At 37.4% G+C, this 26,459-nt stretch overlaps 1 protein-coding gene and 1 long non-coding RNA gene across 2 annotated transcripts in view; both read left to right on the top strand.

The window, feature by feature from the left end:
- Positions 1–899, top strand: LOC144355797 (uncharacterized). The gene is made up of 2 exons (XR_013421307.2): positions 1–594; positions 753–899. It is a non-coding gene; the product is annotated as an uncharacterized LOC144355797 (long non-coding RNA).
- A 10,594-nt stretch (positions 900–11,493) lies between these two features.
- Positions 11,494–26,459, top strand: part of LOC100369301 (arylsulfatase B-like) — a 35,158-nt gene continuing 20,192 nt past the window's right edge. Inside the window, exons 1-4 of the mRNA XM_085507329.1 lie at positions 11,494–11,652; positions 18,111–18,297; positions 23,883–24,046; positions 24,489–24,696. Coding sequence (XP_085363455.1) covers positions 11,494–11,652; positions 18,111–18,297; positions 23,883–24,046; positions 24,489–24,696 — 718 coding nt within the window. The remainder of the gene's footprint in view (positions 11,653–18,110; positions 18,298–23,882; positions 24,047–24,488; positions 24,697–26,459) is intronic.

The raw sequence follows: 26,459 nt of genomic DNA, 5'->3' as shown, positions 1-26,459 counted from the left end.
TGTTTGTTATATAATCGTTATAGTGTATACACCCTATTTGTTCCTAGACATATATATTTAAGTGGAGCGTCAATGTCAACTTTTGGCGCCATTCACAAACTATTTATGTACAGTCTGCTCCTGACATGAAATCTTGATGAAAATCAACAACATTTGTTTATCAAAACATAAAAGCCAATGTCAGATACTGTCTGCACGATTCGCAATTATGTTGAAATTCAAGAAACATTTTGTAAAATTTACAATGAATTTTTGGTGGGAAAAATATCTGGCGGTTGAGGGGTTAATATATCTTTCAATTTTATTCATGTGTGAATAGAAGTTTACGTCACAGTATTTAAAATAAAAGGGCGAGTACAATTGAATTGCGACGTATTTTCTCAATTATAACTCAATACAGGATATCCTTCACTCGTTTTAGCAATATATTGTGCAATGATATATTATTATTTTTCGCTTGCCAGTAACTATGTCTTCTTTTTAGTATTTTTATAAAGTCACCTCTGTTTGGGAATTGTCTTTGGTTTTAAAGGTATATGTTTATTTATACGCGTTGTATGCATTGCATGGGACCCACATTGGACAAAGACCGGTGTGACCACTGCTATTTAAAGCGGGGGAGTCGTCACCTGCGCATGCGTCAGTTGGTCATAGCGTGTCATTGTTTACAATCAAGCGTCTACCCATGAGCCTTTGCGTTTTTAGCGTGTGTTGTTATCGTCGCTTGGGACTCAATTCCCGCGCGTGCGCAGGTGACGACCTTCCCGCTTTAAGGTAATAGCATAATAACTTGCTTACAGTTTTGTAATAGTTTTCACTTTAACTTAACAGGTAAACGCTTTTAAATGGAAATTCTGGTTAATAAATTGTAAACCAAAGGGAATAATATTGCAGTTATACTACTCTTTGTCTCGTGCTTATTGTTATGATGTTCATTGATAGTTAATGGGCGGTTATGAGGACACTAAGTGTTGGTGAAGGCCCATTTAGGGTCGCGAGGTTCTAGTAAACCGTAAACGTGCGAGGACCGTTGGGCCAATGACGTTTGCGAGAACCACAAATCACCTGCTTAGCTCATTCAGTAGAGTGATCTGGAAATCTCTGATTCGAATTATATTCAAAAGAAATGAATTACATGTATGTATTTAATTATTATAACAGTATGAAGTGATAACAGCTCGTACTCACATTTGTAGTCCAAATTTAGGGGCATTTGACACTGCATGTACAAATGTCGGGAAGTAATTTGTGCTGTATGCTCGAGATGCCGCCCTTAATGGCACTCTGGGCTTCCCAGTCATTAGACGAGTAACTGGGTGCTGTAAACCAATAAATTGTTTGACGTCATCATCGGTACTTAAGGTTTGACTGTGTGTTCTTTTGTGCCCTTGCTCCATACTTTGGCTGGCGGGGAGTGTCAATGCTAATAAGGTGACCCGACCCCTGGTGAGTAGATCCACATTCAACATCAAAGTCTGAAGTCCAAAACTTAAGGAAACTATGTGATACCATTGCTAAGGTGGACTTTCGATGTTTCAGCGTGTGAATTAGTGTCAACGACTGCATACCATTAGCCTGGGTGTGTAGCACTACTGGTTGCTGTATTGTCTTTTTATCAATCGCCACGACGTGATACTCATCAGGAAATTCACTAGTTAGTCCTTGGCTTTCAGTTATGCTTGTCCTGGCCAGTTTATTATTTGTTATTTTACAAATATATCTGTGAATAGTATTGTCAATTAATGCTGTCTCTCCCTCTTATCACACAGTTACCAACCTTGCTGCGGTGTGTGTAGTGCATGTTTACGTCACCTTCAACAATTGTGTATCAACGTTGGTGTGTGATGAATGCCGCGTTTGACAAACAATTGCAGGGGTGGGCGATATTGCCGGAGATGTGTAACCATACCGAGCATAATTGCTGTTATAAACTATGGTTTCACTTAGTTCATGTGTGGCGTAGTATGTGTAAGAATGAGCGCTGTGCACTCCTGTCTCTATATGTATATAATTGTACTACACTATATTGGTGTCCATCAGGTTAATTATTGCTGTGTTACACGAATTGTGTAACTCGTGGTAAAAGTTCATCGGCATCAAGTACCGGACTGATGGTTCAGTGTCCAACCTCAGGAGGCTACAAAAAACCAAGGTTTCGATTGACACCATCAATGACTTCCTATTTGCTGATGATTGCGCACTCAATGCTGCCACTGAAGCTGATATGTAACACAGCATTGGCCTGTTCCCTGACGCCTGCAACAACTTTGGCCTTACCATTAGCACTAAAAAGACTGAGGTAATGCATCATCCAGCTCTAGGAAAGCCCTATTGTTGAACCTAACATCACTATCAACAGGCAGCGACTGAGCGCAGTGGACAAGTTCAGATACCCTGGTAGCACACTTTCTAGAAATTTGGTCATTGACGACGAAGTCAACGCCAGACTCGCTAAAGCGAGTGCCGCCTTCGACAGGCTACACAAGCATGTTTGGAACAGGAGAGGGATCACCACGGAGACAAAGATCAAGGTGTATCGAGCTGTTGTTCTCACTATGTTGCTCTACAGCTGTGAAGCCTGGACAGTCTATCAGCGTCATGCCAGGAAGATGAACCACTTTCACACCACCCACCTCCCCACCTCAGAAAACTTCTTGGCATAAAGTGGCAAGACAGAATCCCAGTCTCTGAGGTCCTAACACGTGCTGACCTGCCTAGCAATCACACCATCTCCATGCAGTCTCAGCTTCGCTGGGCAGGACACGTAGCTCGCATGCCAGATGAGCGTCTCCCAAAAAGACTTCTGTTTGACGAGCTACAGCAGGGAAAACGCTCCCAAGGTGGCCAGAAGAAGCGTTTCAGGGACACACTAAAAGCCGAACTGAAGACTTTCAACATGGGAGCAATAGACTCAAGACAGAGGAACATGGCGATCAGCTGCTCACAAGGAAGCTAAAGTATGCAAGGCCAACACGATTGCTGCTGCTAAAGACCGCAGACCGGCCAACAACAGGCTCAACAACACTGTAGCAGCTGCTACCATTCCCTGTCCTCACTGCCAAGAGACTCTTCCGAGTGCAGATTGGCCCCACCAGCCACCTGCGGACCCTCAGAGCAAGTTTACCCCGACCCTAGGATGACTAGATTGTATGCATTTTGAACTGTTACACAGGCAAATTAATGTGTGGTTACAGTTGCAACTACACATTAATTCGTCTGTAGTATCTGTCTGTGAGGTTGGGATTTTTCCCCTGTGATATTGTCGAGTAAATACAGGCTAAAATGTGTAAAGTGCCTAGAATGGGCAAACACTAAAATCCGTTAGTTGCTAAATTACAGATTCCGAGCGACAAATTGGTTTAACTAGGGAGACATTAAAGAATTGGGTGGCGGCTCAATATACGTAATAACTTGAAGAAGACAGAATCAAATTAACATAGAAGGGAATATAATAAAGTGAACCTTCAAAAAGACATTTATCCAGATTTCCAGACAACTACCACTTCAACGTGAATACCACACACAAATACCATGACATGCATTCACCATCTCAACCTACTTGACATTTAAGGGACGGTGATCGTCACACTGCGTCCTGTTCGATATGGGGCTCATAGCAACGTACACAATGCGTGCAAAATACATTGTTTACATGAAATTCGAAGAACTAGAACCGCTCACTAAAGCCAGGCTGACACTTGCACGACTTTTGGCCACGATTTTGTCGTGGCAAGTCGTGCCATTTTGGGGCACGAACTGGGAGGCTCCCGCACTGTTTACGACTTGTTCACGCATAGTTCACAACAAGTTCACGACGAGTTCACGAATAGTTCACGAATGCGTGCCCGTCAGTGTCCACATTGACACGAACTGGCACGACGAGTTCACACATAGTTTGCGCATAGTTTACGCACTTCCCGCATTGGCACGACGAGTTTGCGCAATTCGGACGGTGTCGTGCCGACTTGGGCACGCCATATAAAAAGGGGGCCTCCCCAACCCCTGGTCATTTTTAGATTGGCTGTGGAAGAGACAACATGCTGAATGTCAGAGACACAATCATTGCAGGGAAGAGAAGATGCCTATACCTGGCAGCTGCTCTAGCCATTGTTGAAGAGCAGCAGCTTCTGGCCTTCTCTGCGTTGCTCTTCTTTGTGTCTGATTTATTTTAGGCATGTTGTCTCTTCGCTGGCGATCTCTGGAATGGCGAGCAGTGTCCAAGAAGCCCTGCACCGACTCGAGCGCCACTGTCGCGCAGTAGTCGTGAAGTGCTCGTGAACTCGTCGTAAACTGCTCGTGAACTTGTCGTGAACTGCTCGTGTCATGCGCAAACTGTTCGTGAAGTGCGTAAACTAGTCGTGAACTGCTCGTGCCATCAATGCGTGAAGTACACGTGACCGTGTCAGTGGGAAGGCACGGCCACGCTGCGACGCGCACCAATTCGTGAACATGTCTTGAATTACTCGTGAACTCGACGTGAGCTGTTCGTGAACTATTCGTGACAGTCGTGGCATGGCGCGCACTGGCACGCATCCTCCCGCATCGTCCCGACGAGTTCACGAACAGTTTGCGCATAGTTCACGACCCGGTCGCTAAATTTTGTCGTGACCAAAATTTTGAACATTTCAAAATTCTTGTCCCGACATGGCACGCAGTCACGACGTGTCACGACGTGTTTACGCACACTTCACGCCAGTTCACGACTAGTTTGCGCAATGCGTGACACAAAATCGTGCAAGTGTCAGGCTGGCTTAACAAGGGCATAGTCAATTGACAAAATATGATTGTGTTAAGAGGCACAGGTTTGTTATTCGAAACAATTTTGTATATTCCTCACAGTTCAATGTTAGCATTGTACTTGTGGTACATGGAAATGAGTTCTTGCAGCTGAGCTAGACCTCTTTTTGATGTGTTGATATGCAATGTTTTTGGACTGGTAACTATACGATAAGAGGGCGAGCGAACATTCAATACAATTCACAGATATATTTGTAAAATATCACAGACATAAACTGGCCAGAAAATAATAGATCTATAAATTAACAAGCATGGTGTAATTAGTGAGAGTCTATGAATATCTGGTGAATTTCCTGATGAGTGTCAAGTCGCGGCGAGTGATAGAATACAACAGACAGCGGTTTTGGATATCCAGGACAATGACATGCAAAAGGTGACTAGAGTTCACATGTAGTAGAATGTGGTTCCACTTGCTAGAGGTCGTGGTTGCCCGGTTAGCATAGATTCTCCCGCCAGTCAAAATCTGTAGCAAGAACACAAAGGAACATTCGGTCGAAGCATGAGTATCAGTGATGATGTCACACAGTTTATTGTGTCAAACGTTATTTGATTTACAACACCCGTACATTCATAACCCAGGTACTTATCCAATGACTGGGAAGTCCAGTGTGCATTAGGGGCGACATCTGGGGCACGTAGCAATACTTAATTTCAGACTTTTGTATGTGTAGTGTCAAATTTGGGCTACAAATCCTACCTCTAAGTACGGGCTGTTATCACTTTACACTGTTAAAATAATTACATAATTAAATCGTGTACAACACCTCGTTACATTGACAAAGCGGCACAGTATCAACCAATTCAAAATACAAAAATAAATCTCTCGTGTACAATGTGTAATTCATTTCTTAGTTCTTCCTCACCTATTGAAAAAGTTGTTCAATGAAGGTTTTCGAACCTAAAACATCAACAACAGCAGATATTTTTCGAGCTATTGTATCGATTGGTAACGGTTTAGTTTGGACAACATATGGCTAATTATTAACATTCCAATGAAAATTCCTGCTGAATTTCTACAAAAATTAATTAAAAACGAAGAGCACAATTTTTTTAAATTTCATATTCAGATTTACATTTGTACTAACATAACTTTAGTGATTATATTTCAATGATATATTCATCTCAACTATTTTCTGTTTTATACCTAGATCCGTACCTTGAATTTTCTCTCTTGTTTGACATAGACCTCAGGTTTTTTAAAGAATATGGCCAGTGTATTTAATTTTACCGTTCACAACTTCACATCAAAATCCTACTTTTTGGGTAAACATTCGTCTGTAGTACAATTAAGTTTTAAAGAGACATTGTTCGCTTTCGGCCAAACTATTGAATCCAAGTACCTTTCATGTGGTGTATTACATGATGAATTCGCTGCAATCAATATTTGGGGGGGGGGCGTTTAGTGGAAAAATGAGGTAATTGCAAACCTACCCGAAACTGGGCGAATACCCACTTTTTTCTTTCCCATACAAGAAGTCGTACAAACGAAGTCTCAATAATGTCACCTACGGGTGGCGCCTAGAATCAATCTAAAGCTGATCTATTAATTCTGTCAGTTCAGTTATAATATTTGTTCATGATCGGGTACTCATTGATATACATATCCCCGATTTACCAACAAATTAGTTCCATCAGAAATGTTGGCATTCGATGTCAGAACGACGACGACGAACGACAATGCCATGAACATCTGAATGGGATATATTGTGTGTTATGGAACTCGTGGCCAAACGCAGCATTGCAGTTTTATTAGGGTATGTCTTGACGGCTGTCATGACGACGCAACGGCCTTATGAATGCACATGTTATGTACCGCAGACTTTGCTTTCGGAAAAGTTTGGATTTCAGGAGAAAACAGTCAAATGAGCTGTGGCTATTTTATTTGTCTCTTGTCACGTCCAAATACGTCTTAAAATGCAAGTAAACTACAGCGGGTTTTTTTTCTGAGTTACCAAATTAAAATAAAATGTCACCTGAGAAGCACATGTTTTGTTTTTGTTGTATTTTATTATTTTCTGGTACTTTAACGAGCAATTAAACGGCAGAATCATTATAAAATGTCGTCGCCATTTTCTTTGCTTGTTGTTATTGTATATATTTTCATGGAAGGTAATATTACCTTCCACGTGACGGTTGTAATCAATACAAAACTGATAATTTGAATATTTGCGTTTAGTAATCCCCCGATAAACCCGTTAAGTATTATCAGTTGAATTGTCGGTTGAAGACAACAAAAGCATCAAAGGGTGTTCACTCTGCTTGTGATTGTAAGTACATGTTCGTATCAATTTTGTCTCTGTCCATAATCGTATCATTTGACATCGCTGGTTGCCCACGCAATCTGATTAAATAGGTATATTGTATGACGTGTATTTTTTTTAAATGTATATTTTTTATTTTATTAGTACTATATTTTGTTATTATTTTATATGTTATATTACTTGCATCTCATTAGCTCCGCTGTCGACGAAGTCGAGCGGAGCTTATAGTATTACTGATTGTCCGTCGTTTGTCGTCGTCGTCGTCGCCGCCGTCATCAACTTTACATTTTCGACTTCTACTTAAAAACCACAAACTGTATAGTTGTGAAACTTTCTAGGAAGGTACCTTGGGTGGTTCTCTCTCAGATTTGTTCATTTCGTGTGGATATGTTCAATTGTCTTATTTATAGCGAATATTTTTGTCATTTTTGGTCAAAAATGCTATTTTCGACTTCTTCTTGAAAACCACTAGCCCAAATTCTTTGATACTTGGTATGTAGGTACCTTGGGTGGACCTCTCTCAGATTTGTCCATTTCGTGATGATATCTTCATTTCTCTAATTTTGATGAATATTTTTGTAATTTTTAGTAAAAAAATTATATTTTTGACTTCTCCTTGAAAACTGCTAGTCTGATTACTTTGATATTGTATATGTAGGTACATCAGGTGGACCTCTGTCAGATTTGTTGATTTTGTGACAATATTTTCAATTCTCTAATTTTGATGAATATTTTTGTAATTTTTGGTCAAAAACGTTATTTTCAACTTCTTCTTGAAAACTGCTAATCCGATTGCTTTGTAACTTTATTTGTAGGTACCTTGGGTGAATCTCTGTTTGGTAATTTCATGACGATATCTTCAAATCTCTAATTTTAGTGAATATTTGTGTCATTTTTCGTAAAAATGTTATTTTCAACTTCTTGTTGAAAACCTCTAACCTGATTGCTTTGTAAATGTATTTGTAGGTATTTGTACCTTGGGTGGATCTCAGTCAGATTTGTTAAATTTCATGACGATATCTTCAATTCTCTCATTTTAGTGAATATTTTGTCATATTTGGTAAAAAATGTTATTTTCAACTTGTTCTAGAAAACCTCTAATCTGATTGCTTTATAACTTTATTTGTGGGTACCCTGGGTGGACCTATATCAGATTTGTTCACTTCCTGTCAACATCTTCAATTCTCTATTTTTAGCAAATATTTTCGTCATTTTTCATCAAAAAACATATTTTTGACTTGTCCTTCAAAACCAGTAGTCCAAATTCTTTGATACTTGTACACATGCAGCTTGGGTAGACCTCTATTAGATTTGTCCATTTCGTAAAGATATCTTCAATTCTCTACTTTTAGTGAAATATTCTCTGCAACAAAATCAAGAAAGTTGGTGTCTTGGAATATTAAAGCAGCTAGCATTAAGTTTAAATTGCTTTTTAGTCATTGCTTTCAGAGCATGCATCACAAACAGCGGAGCTATATCAGCCGACAGGCTGCTAGTTTTCTATTTCTAATTCAAAACGTTGGAAACAATTGCAAGGAAGAATAAAATATAGTAAATGAAAAATATATAAATGAAAAAAATGAAAAAACAAAGCTCGAACTACGATCTTGTTTTAATAAGATTAATTGTTTACAATATAGTATATAGTTTAATATCTATTACTGGTAGGTCGATTAATAACCACGCTACATCCCCGAAAACCAATTGCAATTGCACCAGACACCTTCAGTGCAGAAATAGTGACCATTGTTTTGAAAGGTGTGATTGAAAATGAAATTCCGCCTTTTTAAACCAATCGTTTCATTCTATGAATATAAACCACGATTAAAAAAAAAACCCACCCGATTCCACAAATTACAAATTTAATTTACACATTAATATTGATTATATAATAACAATGGCATGCAAGGAATGGGAATACAAAAAACAAAGAAAGACTCCGTTGTCATTAAGGTTATCATATCAAAATGACCTCATTTCTCATCTACACAAGTCATCATCTGGGAAGATAAATAGCTTTATAAAGTTTTGAATTCCAGCGGAGACCATGGTGAAACCCATTCGTGTTATTTAAATAATAATAATAATAATAATAATAATAATAATAATAATAATAATAATAATAATAATAATAATAATAATAATAATAATAATGTCCTAGTATGTATTCACTTACATTCCTTCTGCTTCTCAGGCGCATGAAAAATATTGATACAAAACTGATAAAATACATTGTAATACAACTGTACACAAAATCACAAATACATTACAGTCAAATAACAGTTAAAATATATTTAAAAGTTTTTTTAACATGTTATGTTTACAAATATGTATGCTAACCGTTATCTGGTATCGAGGCTTAAATGATGCAATGTGAGGGCGCCAGCAATCGATTAAACTGTAAATCTGAGTCATTATTAAGAGGACAAAATTAATTTCCAATATTAGCAAAATCGTCTCGTCCACTCTGACCAAAACTTTATTTTCCTCTTAAATCTGAAACATGTAGTAATATCAAAGTCTAGTAATTAATCTTTAATATGTTATCATTATTTGAATAAAAAATGTGAAATATTATTTCGAGTTTGTATAAATTGACTATTATTTGAACGCACATGTAATATGACACGAAATTATGCCAACACACTCGTTATAGGAATCGGACTGCATTTACCTGTTAAAGTCTGTCTAACGATCCTATAATCTTCTTGGATGGATGTCGGCACGGAATTAGAACAGTCTGGAATTCTCTGATCCTGTAAATACGTGAATTTGAGTTAAATCATTTATCGTTCAAACACGCACATGGAGGCCGCTGCGAATGAAAACTCAGCTGCCGACACTGGCTCTATCGATACATTGTCCAGCTATTTGTTAAGTGACAATACCACCAGATCTATTTTTTTCAGAATAACCATCAGTTTTTGTAGAATTCTAAAAGGCCTTCGGTTCAAGTCATTGTTGCTTTTTAAAGTACATACCATCTGTCCACATGCTCCTGATAACATAATCCAGTCGTTGAATGTGCATGTACATCAGTGGCGGCGGCACAGGGGGGGGGGGGCAGAGGGGGCGATAGCTCCCTCGAAACAAATGTTGGGGGCGTCGCCCCTCCAAAATCAAGCTGAAACCCTTTGTGTCAGCAAAATTTAGCCCTCATAATGCAGGAAATAGCATTTCAGAGGGTCTAGATTTCAAAATTCTTAAGGGGGAGCATGCTCCCGGATCCCCTAGTAAGGTCGCGCCTTCGGCGCAAGCTTGGTGAGCAGATCGCCCCTCCCATGCAAAATATCGTGCCGCCTCCTGTGCACATGAATCAAGTTACCAGTTACTTGGGCACGCAACATTTATCAGTTTTTAATGTGAACATCATCGTTTTCGAAATGTATCTCACAAAATAAGTAACATTGTATTTTATTGTGCATTTTTAAATAATAGTGAAATGTTTATATATTATTAGACTTAGAAGAACTTGTATAGATCATACGCAAATTCACACAGGTGTGATGTAATCACCATATTAGCTGGAATTCAACATTGAGACGCCCCCAATAGAAGCTATGAACAAAAATGAGCTCATCGATTAAATTTTAGGAAATCAAATATACTGCCTTGCGCTGTGTCTACCAATTTACTAATTTCATCATTGACCACAACACCGTGTATGTTGAATTTAATCTGTTTACCGAACTTATTACAGGTACTTGGTATGCATTCGCGCAAACTACAAGTGTTAAGTGTTAAAACTGTTAATTATTGAAAATAACAGTATGACGATTCTTACTTTGAAATTAAGTTTACGCGCTAGGTATGATGGGTAACGATAACGATAACGTACTGTCTGAGTCTGTCTGAGCACCGAAAATGAAAAGGATTGTATGCGATGAGGAGAAAAATAATCCGGAAGTTTCGAATATAGAAGTATCAGAAGTAAAGCCGACATGTATGTTCATGATTAATAACACGTGTTGGTTGATTAGAAGTAGTCTTATTTCCAAAGTAGTATTTGTAATCCAATATCAATACAAATATTTGGGGATGATTTGCGACGGCTGCTTAAGTAGGATATCAGATGAGTATATCACTAGATATAATCGCATTTATTTTATTATTAATGCCATACTTGTCAACCATGTTTTCCAATGTATTATAGTATCTGTGTCTATCTTTTAATTATGAGGTGCTTGTATTATACACTCAAAACGTCATAACAATAGATAGAACGTGATTTCATACAATGTTGATCACGTGGCATATCATATATATACATGTATATATATTATATAACCTGCATGTACGGTAACCGTTCAGAATTTAGAAGCAATCACATATAGTTGGGATCATGTGGATTGCTTCACGATCTGTAGTAATACTTGCCGTATACTTTACATATGTATGCTGTCATGACAACCCACCGAATATTGTTTTTATTATGATGGATGATATTGGTTGGAACGATGTCGGTTACCATAATTCGTCCATTTACACGCCAAATATAGATGCAATTGTCAACGACGGGGTGAGGTTGGAGAATTATTACGTTGGCATGGTGTGTACACCAACGAGGGGAATGTTCTTAACTGGCAAGCACATGGTAAGACGGGTGTTTTTTATCAATGTATTACAACATTATAAGACACATAACGAAAGTACAATATTCCAACATATTTTGCATTGCTGTTTGTACATTATCCATTGCCTAAACAATTACACAACATATTATGAACTTGATACTAGTACTTCATGCGTGTGTGATTATGAACTCGTAGCCAACATCCATTAAGTTAGCGAGAAAGGGTGGTACAAAATTGCTTAGCGACATGCAACGTTTCTCCCCACCTAGTTAAAAAATATTCCGAGATGCTACCCACTAAAGGCGTTTGAAAAATTAAAAAAAGCAATGTTTTTGCTTTATATGGACGGTATGCATATTAGTTTGTTCATTGTATCATATATATTTGAAATACAATAACAAATATTTCGTGTTTAGTATACAATAGAGCTGTCGCGTTTCTCGCCTGTGAATAATACATTTGGGGGACTTACTAGATCCCCAACAAATCGAGTACACTTGAACTATAACGCTAAGATTTGCCTAAGTGATACCATGGAAGGTACTAACGTTAGTACCTTCCATGGTGATACACAAGACAATCACTGAGAGAATTGTCTGGATTTTGAAAAACAAATGCTTCGTCACAAAATAATGGCCAGATAAACAATTATTCATACCTAACATACCCCGTAACATTCGGAAAAAACGGGTTACTGAAATTATGGTGACACATTAAATGGACAGGACGTTGCGTAAATTCCAAATGGAAATTTTGCAACATTCTTTCCCAATCGCGGGTTTGGAAAGTTTTACCAGAAATGGCGATTTTGAGGCATTCGAAACCTATATACAGAATACCTGTTCCATGTGACATATATACCCGTGTTAAATGCATTACTATTTACACAAAAATCGAATGCGCGCCGTGGGACGATCGCCGCTATTTTAACCACCTTCCGGAAATGATGTCATCTTCAGGTTGGCCTGATTTTGTGTTAAAGAGTTGTTCCTCTTAAAGGTGACTGTAATTGTTGTTTCTGTAGTAATAATTTCGAGCATCATCGATTTGAAATTTTCGAACTTGAATCAAATCTAAAGCTTCAACAGTCAACAGGACAACGTGTATTTGCGATGATTCCATTTGGTAATACAGTAATAATTTTACACCGTTAACTACTGCTTGGTCTATGAACCTTCAGTGATGAAAAGAGCACGGAGTGTGACCACATAACTCTCGAGTTTTCGTTAAGTTGGCTCATGTCAGTTAATAGACGATGAAATCGGGCATAATAATTACATTCAGAATGTCAAGTTCTCGAAGTCAATGTGTCTATTATAGATACAAAAATGTTCTCAGAATCATTTGAACATCATTAGACATACTCCTGCCTGCCAAACTGATCTTGTCAAAATGTGAAATATGAAAGTTTGGTGTTATTTTCCCATATTTAAAAATCGTTTTATATTTACCCTAAAGTTTATCCTCGGTAGTATGATGAATAATTGTATTTACAAATTAAGCCTCGCCATGAATTTGTAATATCAATATTTTAATAAGAGTGTTTCGAGTCGCACGCGCACACCCTATGTAAACAAATTACAATATATATCCTGGGACTCGTAAATACATTGTAATGCATATTTTTGGTCCAATTGAGAGAAAGATGTGTATTCAACCAGTGAACAATCGAGACAAACGTGCTCATGACGCCTGTATGTAACCTTCCTCGTTCTGTCATGAATGCGTGCTCAGCCCTCAGTAAACTCGAACTGTTATTGTTCAAAGACAGATTTCATGACTGTTATTAATTGAAATGTGACCGAGCGCTTAATCAATTAATTAGTTAATTTTCTTGAAGTTCTATTCCCTGTGAGTTTTTTTTTTTTTTTTTTTTTTTATAATATTTTTTTATATTTTTCACACAACATAAAAATATACAGTAACAAAAGCAAAAAACTGAAAGAAAACAAGAATGAGATGTGGGGGTAATGTGGCGTTTTCTATTTTGTACCCTTCAAAGCCAGCTGTCATGTTTTGTTTGTACTATTTCAATAGCCAGAAATAAATTATTTACAATTACAAAATAACATTTTAACCAGTTCGCTTCCTTGGTATTAATAAAATTTAGCAGTGTTGACTGCTGGCTTGAATGAGTTGCTATACGTTAATCCAAATCCTAACTGGCTCCCATTTCTGATAATGATATAATATTTTGCCTCTATTTAAAGCAAGTTGATGTTCTATATGTTCATGGTCTTTTATGTATGCCTTGAAACCAAAAAATGATAAGATTTTCGCTTCTCCCCTACATTTGTATATGTATCTTTTAGACAATAAAATAAAATGATTCAACATAAAATTTTTCACCTCATAAATGCCAAGTATAATATTTTGTACATTACAATCTGTATTTGAAATTAAATTACAGTTTTGCTGCAATGTTTCCCACAATGACTGTACACAGTGGCATTCCACAAACAAGTGCTCCATGGTTTCAATTTCTGTATGACACATAACACAGAGAGGGGAGGCTACTAACTTCCATTCAAAAAGTTTTGAAAACGTTGGAATATATCTATGAATAATTTGAAACTGAAAAGCTCTAAGATCTGTTGAAATTGTAGTGGTGTAAGGTAGACTGATTTTTTTTTTAATAATTACTGGAGATACATCATACAGTTCCTCCAACCTAGATTTAACTGTTGGAGGTTCTATTATATTATTACACATATGCTTATATACTAGTTTACTTGTTAATGAATTTATATGTATATATGATGAATTAAAATAAATTATATTTTCTGGTTCAAACCACTTGTGACGGTTATTATGAATTTGAATTTTCCACTTTTTCGGTATTGCAGAAATTAATCCCTGAATATGTAAATAATCTAAAGTTGATAATCCCTTTGTTTGCCAGTAATTCCAGATGTGAAAGTTGCCCTTATTATCAAATAAATCAATAATTCTATTAATATTTTTAATTGCCAGAGATTTGAAATAAACTGAATGATTCCAAATTTTTATATATTTGTTATTCCAAAGCCATTGATGGTCTATTATATTTGGTGAGTCAGGGATAACTTGTGCAAATGCTGCCCATTCAAGGCAGATATCCAGAAAGAATGGCGAGACAATTTCTTTCAGTTCTTGTACATCGTAAGTGCAAAGAAAAAGTATGTTACCACCAAAATTCCTTAGCACATCTCGCATAATCACCTGCCATCCGGCTTGGCCTCCCATGGTAAACGAATCCATTTCAATCATCTTTAGTCCACCCTTTTCAATGTCAGCAATTATTGTATTACGTTTTACTTTGTCTTTACCGTTCCATATAAAATTAAACATTATTTGTTTTAATTCCTTAATAACTGTCTTAGGGGTTTGAACCATTGTTGCTACATACACAAACTGTGATATTCCAAACGTTTTCAAAATTTGTATTCTCCCGATGATAGACAGCGCCCTCTGGGACCATAATCCACAGATTTGTTTTAGTCGCTTTAATTTACTCTTAAAGTTCTCTTCAATAAATTTCTTGACATCATATGTTAGATAAATTCCCAAAATTTTGATTACATCAGTCCAGATTAATTTTTTTTTGGGTTTATGGCCATAGCCCATGAGCAGGGCTTCTGTCTTATCCTCGTCCAGTCTTAGACCCGAGCATAATCCATAGTTATTAATAATACAAAATAAATTATCAATTGACTTTTCATTGGTAAAACAGGTGATATTATCTGCATACATTGCTAACTTGATATGTTTTTTTTAAAAATTCATAACCAACTACTTGTGGGTTTCTACGAATATTGATTGCAAGCAGTTCTATAACTACTACAAAAAGGTACGGGGATAGAGGGTCCCCTTGGCGCACCCCCCTATCGACCGGGAAATAACCAGTAGAGTACCCATGGTTCATAACACAGGAGGAGATATTTTTATAAAATGTTTTAACCCACTTAATTAATGAGTCCCCAAAATTAAAAGCCTTTAATGCTTCCACAATAGATCCTTTGTTTATAGAATCAAATGCTTTATGAAAATCCAGCGATTCTGTTCCAGGTCCAGGTTCCAGGCCTGTTGTATTGCTTTGAATACCACATGACATCCAGTACTGTTCGTACAACATCCCCAATAAACCTAACCATTACAAAGGCACATTGCTTTGAATACCACATGACATCCAGTACTGTTCGTACAGCATCCCCAATAAACCTAACCATTACAAAGGCACATTGCTTTGAATACCACATGACATCCAGTACTGTTCGTACAGCATCCCCAATAAACCTATCCTTTACAAAGGCACATTGATCTGAATGGATAATTGTTAGTAGAACTTTTATAATACGCTTTGCCGGAGCTTTTGATGCAATTTTAACATCCACATTAATAAGAGTTATTGGCCTGTAATTTTGGAGTAATGTTTTATCTTTTCCTGTTTTCGCAATTAAAGTAATGACACCTTGTTTTTGTGTGGCTGTTAGCTCCCCCTCTAAGAATGATTTATTTAAGCTCCTAACCACATAGTTCCCAATTATATGCCAAAAAGTTTTGTAAAACTCCGAGGAGAGACCATCATTGCCTTGTGTTTTGTTATTCGGTAATGACTGCAAGGCCATATAACATTCATTTAAAGTTAAGTTACCATTACACAACATTTTATCATTCTCACTGAGTTTTGGTATGTCACAGTTACGCAAAAAATTATTTGCATTTTCATCTAGTAAATTAACCCTTTTCGCGGAATATAATTTTGAATAAAATTGTTTAATTTGCCTATTTATGTCTAGTAGATCAGTTGTATCTGTGTTTTCCATAGATAAACGCTTTACTGTTTTTTTTGCTTTATTACTTTTTTCTAACCCCAGAAAAAAATTGTTGCTTTTTTCTCCTTGTTCGTACCACAGACATCTAGAACGTATTATCGACCCACGGGCTTTTTCATCACAAATTTTATCAACTTGTTCCTTCAACTGCACGCAATAATCCATTGTATTGCTGTTTAAATTTTGCTCAGTATCCTTGATTTCGACTTCAAGTTTTGAAAGTATATTTTGATTTTCTTTGGCCTTTATCTTTGAAAACTTTTTTGTAAACAATCTAATTTTGTATTTTATTAATTCACAGATTAACCTCTCGTCAGTGTCAGCAAACTCATTACCCCATTGGTTAATGTTGTTAGTTAACTGGCTCACATACTCCCTATCATTATATAAACTATTATTGTATTCCCAGTAAGATTTACCTTGTGTCACCCAGCTGCGGAATTGAAATGAAATATTAATTACTGAGTGGTCACTACAGATAGATGGATCAATTGTCACTGATTTAACATTGTCCTGGAGAATGTTCGAAATGTACCAATAATCTAAACGGCTTTGTATGATAGGAGATTTCTGGCGCCATGTATATTGTTTTGCGGTTCTATTTGTTACTCTCCATATATCTATTAAATTTAAGGCATCCAAACCTTCAGTAATATTTCGTGTAAGTGTAACATTTTTCCTCAGGTTTCCGCCCTGGCGATCTAATGCTGGTTGCATACAAATATTGAAATCTCCCCCCATTATCACATATTTTTCACCATTTGGGTTGCACTCCTCCAAATTTTTTGAAAACATAATTGAAAAAAATTAAAGATCTAGATTATTTGCATAGTTTGGTGCATAGATATTGCAAATTAATATTTGTAAATCTTGAAAGGTTATATCCAAGCACAAAAATCTGCCTTCTTCATCTGACAGTATATTATTCAACTTGAAATCAAAATTATTTTTAATCATAATACATACTCCTTTACTGTGTGATGAACCACGGGAATAATAAATTTTGCCGTTCCATTGTTTTGATACCCGTTCCTCCATATCTTTAGTACAATACGTTTCCTGCAGCAATATTATCTCGTTACTTTTTCGTTTCAACCAATCTATCAATTTTTTCCTTTTTTATGTTGTTCCTAAAACCCCTTACATTTAGCGATAGGAGCCCAAATGAAAAATCAGCCATAATTCCAAATATGAAAAACGCCCCACATCTCATAAAAAAACAGCCAAAACACCCACCACCATGGTAGTGGATGGAAAAACATGCCAGAAATAGAAAAACAGAAAATATATATTAAATTATACACACCAACCTTACTGACCATAGTAAATAAAGAAAGAAAAAAGTCCCCGGGAACTTGGACCGACTCTGCTGCGCTAAATCAATCGTTTCTTTGTGTCTACTATTTGACCTGTGACCTTCATAATAACAACTTTCGTAATTTGTGAATCAGTCCCTTGAATATCTGATTACCATGGTGGTTTCTCGCCATATTTGATGCGCACCAGTTTACCATCCTCGCCTTCATATAGCAGTATCGCGGGGACCTGCGGTGGAATAAATATTTTCCTATCAGGAAATTTAATCTTGAACTCTTTCTTCAGCACTAGAAGCTCTTTTCGTTGTCCCTGTGAGTTATTGTATTGAAATCTTTCTGTATTTCCAGATAAACCTGCAACTACAAGATGGGATTATTGGCGGACATGAACCAAAATGTCTTCCGGTAAATGAAGTAACGGTAGCTCAAAAACTGAAAGAATACAACTATGTTACACACGCTATCGGCAAATGGCACCTTGGTTACTACAAAGAAGCGTGTCTTCCCATTAATCGAGGATTTGATTCATTTTTTGGTAAATATTTACATATTGTATGGTGCGTTCTCATTGGGCGATCGTCAGGCGATAAGTGGACAGTGCTTGAGGTGAATGCAGGTTGCAGGCAATGCAAAACACATCGTATGTGAATTAGCAATATCAAATGTTTGCATAAATTTGTACGAATCATTTAAACAACAAACCATTATTCTTTCAGGTTAAAACAAATCCTTATAGGAATTCCCATTGATTTATAGTAAACAACATCGAAATGATTCTTGAAACTTGAAACAAATGTTAAGTTCCACTGCAATCAGTAAAAGCATGACAGAGACATGGCTCTTAAACAATAAAATAATAACACATGTTTGTGAGGACAATATCACGATTTGTTGCCTGCCCAAGAGATGGTAGTCATGGCCATAATATTGATGAAGCCAGAGCCGAATGCCTTTACATTCGAGTAAAAGCAAGAAATTGTTTGCCTAAAACATGTAATTGATAAAAATAATAAATGCATATAGACTAGTTCCGTCTATCATCAGGAAAATTATCATTTCTAGCTTTTCCCGAGTTGTTCACGTCTTGCTTTTTAATATTTGACCAGAAGGTAATAAACATGTACGTTACGACAACCGTTTAGTGTGGGGTTAATAATTTACCATTTTGACATCATGTTTGACATGATGTATGATGTATATGTACATTTTGAACATGAGTGGTCGAAGCATGTCAGAGATATGGCTCTTGAACAGCAATAATTAAAACAAAATGGCTGTCAGTCAGCCATTTTGAATCTGATCCCAAAATTACAATTATGTACATCACGGTCCCATTATGTCCAATGTACGTACCAAGTTTGAACGAAATCCATCCATACACGACTGGGATCCGGTTCCGGAAAGGCAGAAATGATTGATTTTGATAAATTTTAGGCATAAAATCAGACCGTGGAGCGAATGGACAAGCATTTGTCTACCAAGATTTGCCGTATGATGTATGTATGAAGTGTGAATGGGATTGGCCCTGACATATTAAAGATACATGTGGGGACGCAAGAACGGAAGCATGCAAGCAAGGCATTCAGACCAATTATTTTCCGTTTTCGGACTTCGTACAATATAATGTGATAACAGTGCTCAGATGAGGATGTACGCTTAACAATGGGCGAGACGTATGCGCACACTCAGTCTTTTCCTGTGATCACACATGACGTCTTGTTGATTATTGACCACACCCCCTATTTCTTATCTTGCAATAGTTTTTGTCTTTGTCTAACTGCTACGACAACTACGACACATTCTTCTAAACTACGTGTATTTGCAAAGCAGTGCAACTACATTTTTAAATCCCCTTACGACCTATAAAATATTATTAACGCCAGAGGCGTGATGTCAATTCTAAGATCACTAATGATTACGGGGAAATATCAAGTGGATATTAAGGGATTCGTTATCATGTATTACTAAATACATAATATCGCTAATAATGCCATGCTCCGATATTATGTCCACAATATAAATACTACACTTACACCATGGAACATTTAGCATCTAATGAAACAATTTCATTTAACAATCACTCACGGTTAAATGCAAAGCGGCGTAACTTTTGTCAGACTTAAGTCGTTAATCAACACGCCTGTGTGTGTGTGTGTAGAAGAGCACTACAAATGAATTAAAAATGCGCAGCTCAATAAATACATTACTGTGAAAATGGTAGTCACATCTGTTAGACCTCAAATCACACTAATCAGATTTGCCGAGATTGTTAATATTTGTGGAAAGTTTTTAAAAAACAGAAGCGTACATGAAGTACGTGTAATCCTGACTTAATATATTGTTTGTCATTTATTGCATCTTCGCCAGCCAAGGACCATTTATTCAGCCGAAGCCTCAACTTTATGGGCCCGTTATGAATAGCCGGCTTTAGCGAAACCGTGAGATTCGGACGATGGATTTATTGGTGCTTCAGTTAATCTGTGCGATTACGTCCACATCCTTTAATTTCATTCCAGGTTTCGACCCACGCTGTTTGTGAATTCCCAAATCTGTACCGAACGTTACAATTTGTCCGTACGTCAATTAAAACATTTGACCCACCAATACCTGGTGGTAAATACTTTGCTAGTAATTAAACTAGCGCGACTAGCTACGAACGAGATTAAATAAAATGGCGGATTTGATGACGTAGACAGATACAATTATACACGTAACATTGAAATGATCTATTTAAATGGCATCTGCATAAACTGACCAAACATAGCTAGAATAGTTGATAGAAATATATGAAAGGTTAATTGATAAAAATGACGAGATTACAAATTTAAAACAATCAATTAATAAAACAAGTAACCTGTAGAATGCTGTGTGGGTAATATTTTTATATTGATTTTTGCTGCATTTGCAGCAAATAGTTACCAAACAATGAGAAATCTATTGGATTGAATATACCTCTCAGGTGGCTTCACATGCATAGTTCAAGCCTGCCTAACCGGTGCTTATACCAGTATTTAGTTACAGCTTCATGTTCCCAGTAATCCCAGTAATTCATGAAAGACTGGCACTCCCATGCAATTAACAGCGAGTTAAATTCTTGGGATTGAAACATATATTTTGAAGTCACTGATGTAGGCAATGAATAACTTAAAGTTGACATAAAGACGAGGTAGTGCTCAACTAGAGGCTGAAATTATAATTAATTTGTTTATTTCAATTTCTCCTGAAGTCAAATAGAATACACTGGTGAAACACGATAGTACCCATGGGCGAAAGGATGTTTTGGGGTGTAGTTTACATTGTGTATGGAGTGGTAGGATCGGGTGTAATTTGTTCATTTCCAACTCTTATGAAGTCACGTAGAATTTCACTTAATTTATTTTTGCTGACATGTTTTCAAGCATTACATGTGAATCCAATTTTCACTGTGCTGTGTCTCAATAGAGTGTGAGGGAAATGGCATTTTCACTGGAATTTATTTCAGGGGGAAAATGTTTTCAGTGATAATGAAGTATTATGACAGAACCCCATACCCTCCCCGTGGCTTTCATTGCGTGTGGAAGTTATTTTCACGAGTGATGCGGTGTATCCTGCTGCCGTACTTTTACGAGCGAAGCCACTGGAAAGGTATGGAGTTCTGTTGTTATTATTACATATGTCCCATATTTGATTATTTCATATTAAAGAAAGAACGTGCAACAAATCGGGATAGAAATTTAGGTCGGGGAACCCAATTGCCCATTAATATGCTCCAAGACAATGCTGCGACCTAGCAACGCGTGTCAGTGTAGAACGCGTGTCACTGTAAGTGTGAAAATAAAATAATCAGACGTCTAAACTTGAGTCATTGTCCGAATAAATACTGCTCAAATTGACTAAGTGTTCAAAACGTCATAAAAAAGACGCCGCCGACGATGCGCGTCGCACAATCTTTTTGCTAGCTGTCAAACAACTTGTCAAGTCAAAACATCTACGCGCCAAAGTGAAAAGGCTAATTTTACTGCGGGTCCAGGCTGCGGGTGGATGTTCAGAGAGCCCTTCAAGATTGATAAAACTCAGTTTCCAGGTGGTCAACATACATTAAGTTTTCCCAATCCTAGTATTCTATGTGATGTACATCTAACATGCCAAAAATGAACGATTGGTGAACGATTTGAACCTGGCAAAAATAGCAGACGGAAATGTGATTTTAAAAATAGATACCAGGAAGGGGAGGGGGTAAAAGAAAAGTTATATAACATTTTATTATTCAATAATTTATTAAAATACATAAGTTTGTCCAATTCCCTGTGATACAACACCTCAGACATAGCTCATTGTACTCGGTTTGAGTGTGGGTACAAAGTTACTATTTGAATTTTTTATATCTTTTTTCATTAATGAGAAATTTGACCCCAAAGTTAGAGTAACTGTTCACCAGGAATGGCTTTTTAACTCTTCTGTGAATTTTTTGGGCTTGGCTGATTTTGTTCAAACTTGATAGGCAGATCGTACCATCACTAATTGGAAAAACAATCCTGACCCACCGCTACCATGGCAACAGCCAAAATCTGTTTTTTGAATACTTTTGCCCCAAATTTATTACCTCCTACCAGTCTTGTAATAGCAGTGGCCAAATGATCATGCCTTTTATTCTGGCTACGTTGCGCACTGGTAAGAGATCACTGGCGCCGACATTGTTACACTGTCAACGTAATCCCAATGGAACTTTGAATAAAATCTAAATGCTGCCTCCAATCTAGAAAATACTATCGAAAACGGTTGGAAATAATACATTTAACGGCTGAATACGTCCTAGCAATAAAATAAAGGGACTTCTAAAGACTGAATGTTATTTTGCGAACCTCGTATAAAGGTGCCTGGTTTTAGTTATAAACCGACGTTAGCTTCACGTTCATGTCCTACCATGGTAACAGCCGAAAACATATTGCTTGTTTTTTACCGGCTTGTTTTCATTGGCAACCGAAGTATTTTTATTTTGTAAATAAATGTTCGTCTGCTATTTTTATCCAGTTTAGCAACATTTTTTGCATATTAGGTGTACATCACATAGAATACTACGATTGACAGAACTTGGTGTATGTTGACTGAGTTTTATCATAGTACGAAGTACCAGGAGGTTTCTGCTGGCGACGTTGCGGCGTTACCCAGTTCCAAATAAAGATTACCAACGCCAAATGAGCAACATTTTAACCGGTAATCAAGATTCAAGATTCAATCCACGGCTAGCAAGCAACATCAGAAGCGAAGTTGTAGCATGCAGTACTAGTAAGTCATCCCGTCAGTGGAGTACCACAGTAGCACGGCATGCTTGCCTTCAGCATTGTATTCAAATGAATCACGTGGTGTGTCGTTCTCGTTCAAACCCGGAATTTGATCAATAGGGGAGTTTCAGTATAAAAAAACACATTGCAAATCATGCAAGTTCAACATTTTCAAACCAATATACTAAAACAGGAATGCTCAGAGTGCAAAAGTATGATAGTTATTACTTTCCAGTATACACATCTCTGTTAATACTATCCCTCACATGTTCTACTCCCAATTACTCCTGCGTAAAATGGTGAGCCTCTTTTCATGTTGACATTCAGACTAAAATCATGTGACAGGCTGTTAAAATTGGCTGTTGCATACTCTTTCGCCGGTCTGGGAAATGTGTTTAATTAGCTCTCATTCAAGCAACAATGCAGATTTCCCAGTGGGAGTGAAACTATTCGACTCTGCCATTAAAAAATAGGGGTGTTTTCAGCAAAAAACGAATAACCCTGGAATGCACACAAAATACTGAATTTCGGAACAAATCGTGCATTACTTACAGCAGCAGAATACCACAGAAATATCAGACGAAACATGAAAACACTATATATTGTATTTCGGCCTGAACCCTCTATATTGCAATTCAAGGAATTAACCCCTTATGTGCATCCATTTCCCACCTTGGTATCACCCACCCCTGAAAACAAACTCTTAATACCACGCTGAAGCGTTTGGTAAAAAGTGTTTTAATTAAAACCACATTTGTAGTCAAAAGATATCTTTTTATAGCCGCTAAACCACTATGAACTTCTTCCCTCTGCAGATATATGCATCTATCATGTTGATAAATACTGTTTATATTTAAAGGCATAATTGGAGGAGAGACTGACCACTATACCCACAGGAAGAACCTCTGGTGGGAGTTGTACAGAGACGATAAAAGTGTTTCACACCAATATAATGGAATATATTCCACCGATTTATACGCCAGAGAGGCAAGAACTATCATAGCGAATCACAATGATGACAAGGTATGGTCACGTGATCTTTACATGGACTTCTATTGACTACCACTGTCTTTCAATTTGATATACATACGAATGCCATTAATATTATTTATTATGCATGTATAATTTGATGTCTATTGTTTATTGTTGATGATCTCCAGGAACTTGTGTGAGTTAAGATGGCATTGTTAATTTCATTAAAAAAAGAGAGATGATAATGAGAGAGGAACGTTGTGTTTTTCTCGCAATTGTGTCCGTGCAGGTTGTGTGGATTACAATCAACACCACTGACACCTACAACAATATGTCATAAATTTGCATGTATCAAACGCCATGGTTATTAGAAGTTTATAGCAATCTTTAATCCAAATACTTGAATAAATGTTCTTGAAATAGATTGTCTAAGATAGGTTGAGGGGAAGCAGATGTGCGATAATTTGTATTACCTGTTTTACTCACTTGTTAGCCGATGTTTATGTACCTGGCATTCCAAGCTGCCCATGTACCACTACAGGCACCTGACGAATACGTTAAAATGTATTCTAACATCGAAGATCCTGATAGACGTAATTATGCCGCCATGGTTACATGTATGGACGACGCTATAGGTAGCGTAGTGGACCAACTAAAACTATCAGGTCTATGGGATAATACAATTTTGGTGGTATCCACGGGTGAGTATATGTGAAGGAGATTGGCGATGGAAACCGATGTATACAACCGAGAACAAAATAGACTATTACATATAAGCTGTGGGTCGCATGTAATATTCAAGTTATCAATACTGTCTTTGTGTTATTTACCACATATCTGCGATCCCGAGAAAGACATATTTATACCTCACATCTATCCCCCCCCCCCCAGTGTTGATATATATGTCCACTTGACGACAACTATAGCTATGATGAGGGCATATTAGGGCTGGGGCAGTAGGGTTGGGGTGGGTGTAAAAAAGTATTTCTTCATCTTGATCGCAGCGTCTTTTAATTACACGAACATCATACAAACTATTATGCAAGGCATCACCATAGTTGACAGAGACACAACAAACGATGCCGTGTCCTTCCCACATGCGGTACACCACAAGCGTTCCTACAGTCAGCAATATCCAACCATCACCAATAAATCAATTAGGGATTACAGTGCTCCAGTGGAGAGCAATTTATTTCAATTATAATGCCCAACATGAGTGATCAAGCCTCTACAACAAAACATGCGAATTTCTATTGGTTTTTAATATCCACATGCATAAATGTGTTACTTTGTGTTTGTCAACAATTCACAAAATTACATTACGGTATTATGATGGCTTAATTATCGTGTTCTTAAACCTTACGCCAGGTACCAGAGATCGTTACGTTCGCAACCTTTCACCGAACAAAGGCACACACAGATCTAGAATTCGTGTCAACTCTTCTAGTCTTAGTCGCCCGTCGAGAACTCTCCAAGACAGAATGCCTCGGGGAAAAGTCCCCCAAGACTCTCTCGCTTCGCGGAGCACTCCCAAGACTCCTCTGCCTCGTGGAGACCCCGCCACCGACAGACTAAGACTCACTTTATTCACTTCTCAAACTTTAACATGGAAGTTCAAGAGCTTGAGGCGTGGCCTCCACACATTTCACTCGCATGTAGCCAATCACACGAAGTACTTAACACGTCATATATACTTGATTAATTGCTCCCTATATTTGGAAATAACTTCTACATCCAAACCGTTAGTTTATACTCGTGGGCGCCAACAGTGGCTAAAACAACATTCCATAGTTGACATTTATATCCGCCATTTGTTCCACTCACTGATCCGACCAACCCCCAATACGCGGTATGAACCTAAATCATGACAAGTTATGGGAAAGCGTTGAAGGATATCATCCAGCCACTCAGACGAAACCAGTCATCAAGTCGTATCAGTGACCGATCTCTAGACACATAGAAATAAATCATGACAGTACATCCATCATCACATTGCTGACACAATGTTGAAATAATAATATTAGAATAGGCTTACTGATGTTTTGATGTAAAACAAACTTTCATTGTTTGGCATGTAGTAGAAATACATAAACTAATGGAACGACACACATATTACTATCAATTAGTCGCCTTTCTGTTTTTTTTTTAGGCTAGCAGATCGTGTATTTCAAAAAAAACATAACATAAAAAGGTGTGACGCGTTAGATATTGCAGAACGTTGTTAAAGCGGGGGAGTCGTCACCTGCGCATGCGTCAGATGGCTATAGCGCGTCATTGTTTACAAACAAGCGTCTTCCCATGAGCCTTTGCGTTTTTAGCATGTTGTTATCGTCGCTTGGGACTAAATTCCCACGCGTGCGCAGGTGACGACCCCCCCCCCACTTTAAGTGAACCATTCCTCATGTGGCTTTAATATTGTAACGTAATAATATGATACTGTAACAGTTCATTAGACCAGATGTAA

This window comes from Saccoglossus kowalevskii, chromosome 13 (genome assembly GCF_978046115.1).
Source record: "Saccoglossus kowalevskii chromosome 13, keSacKowa6.1, whole genome shotgun sequence".
NCBI lineage: Eukaryota > Metazoa > Hemichordata > Enteropneusta > Harrimaniidae > Saccoglossus > Saccoglossus kowalevskii.
This window is presented reverse-complemented; position numbering and strand designations above follow the sequence as displayed.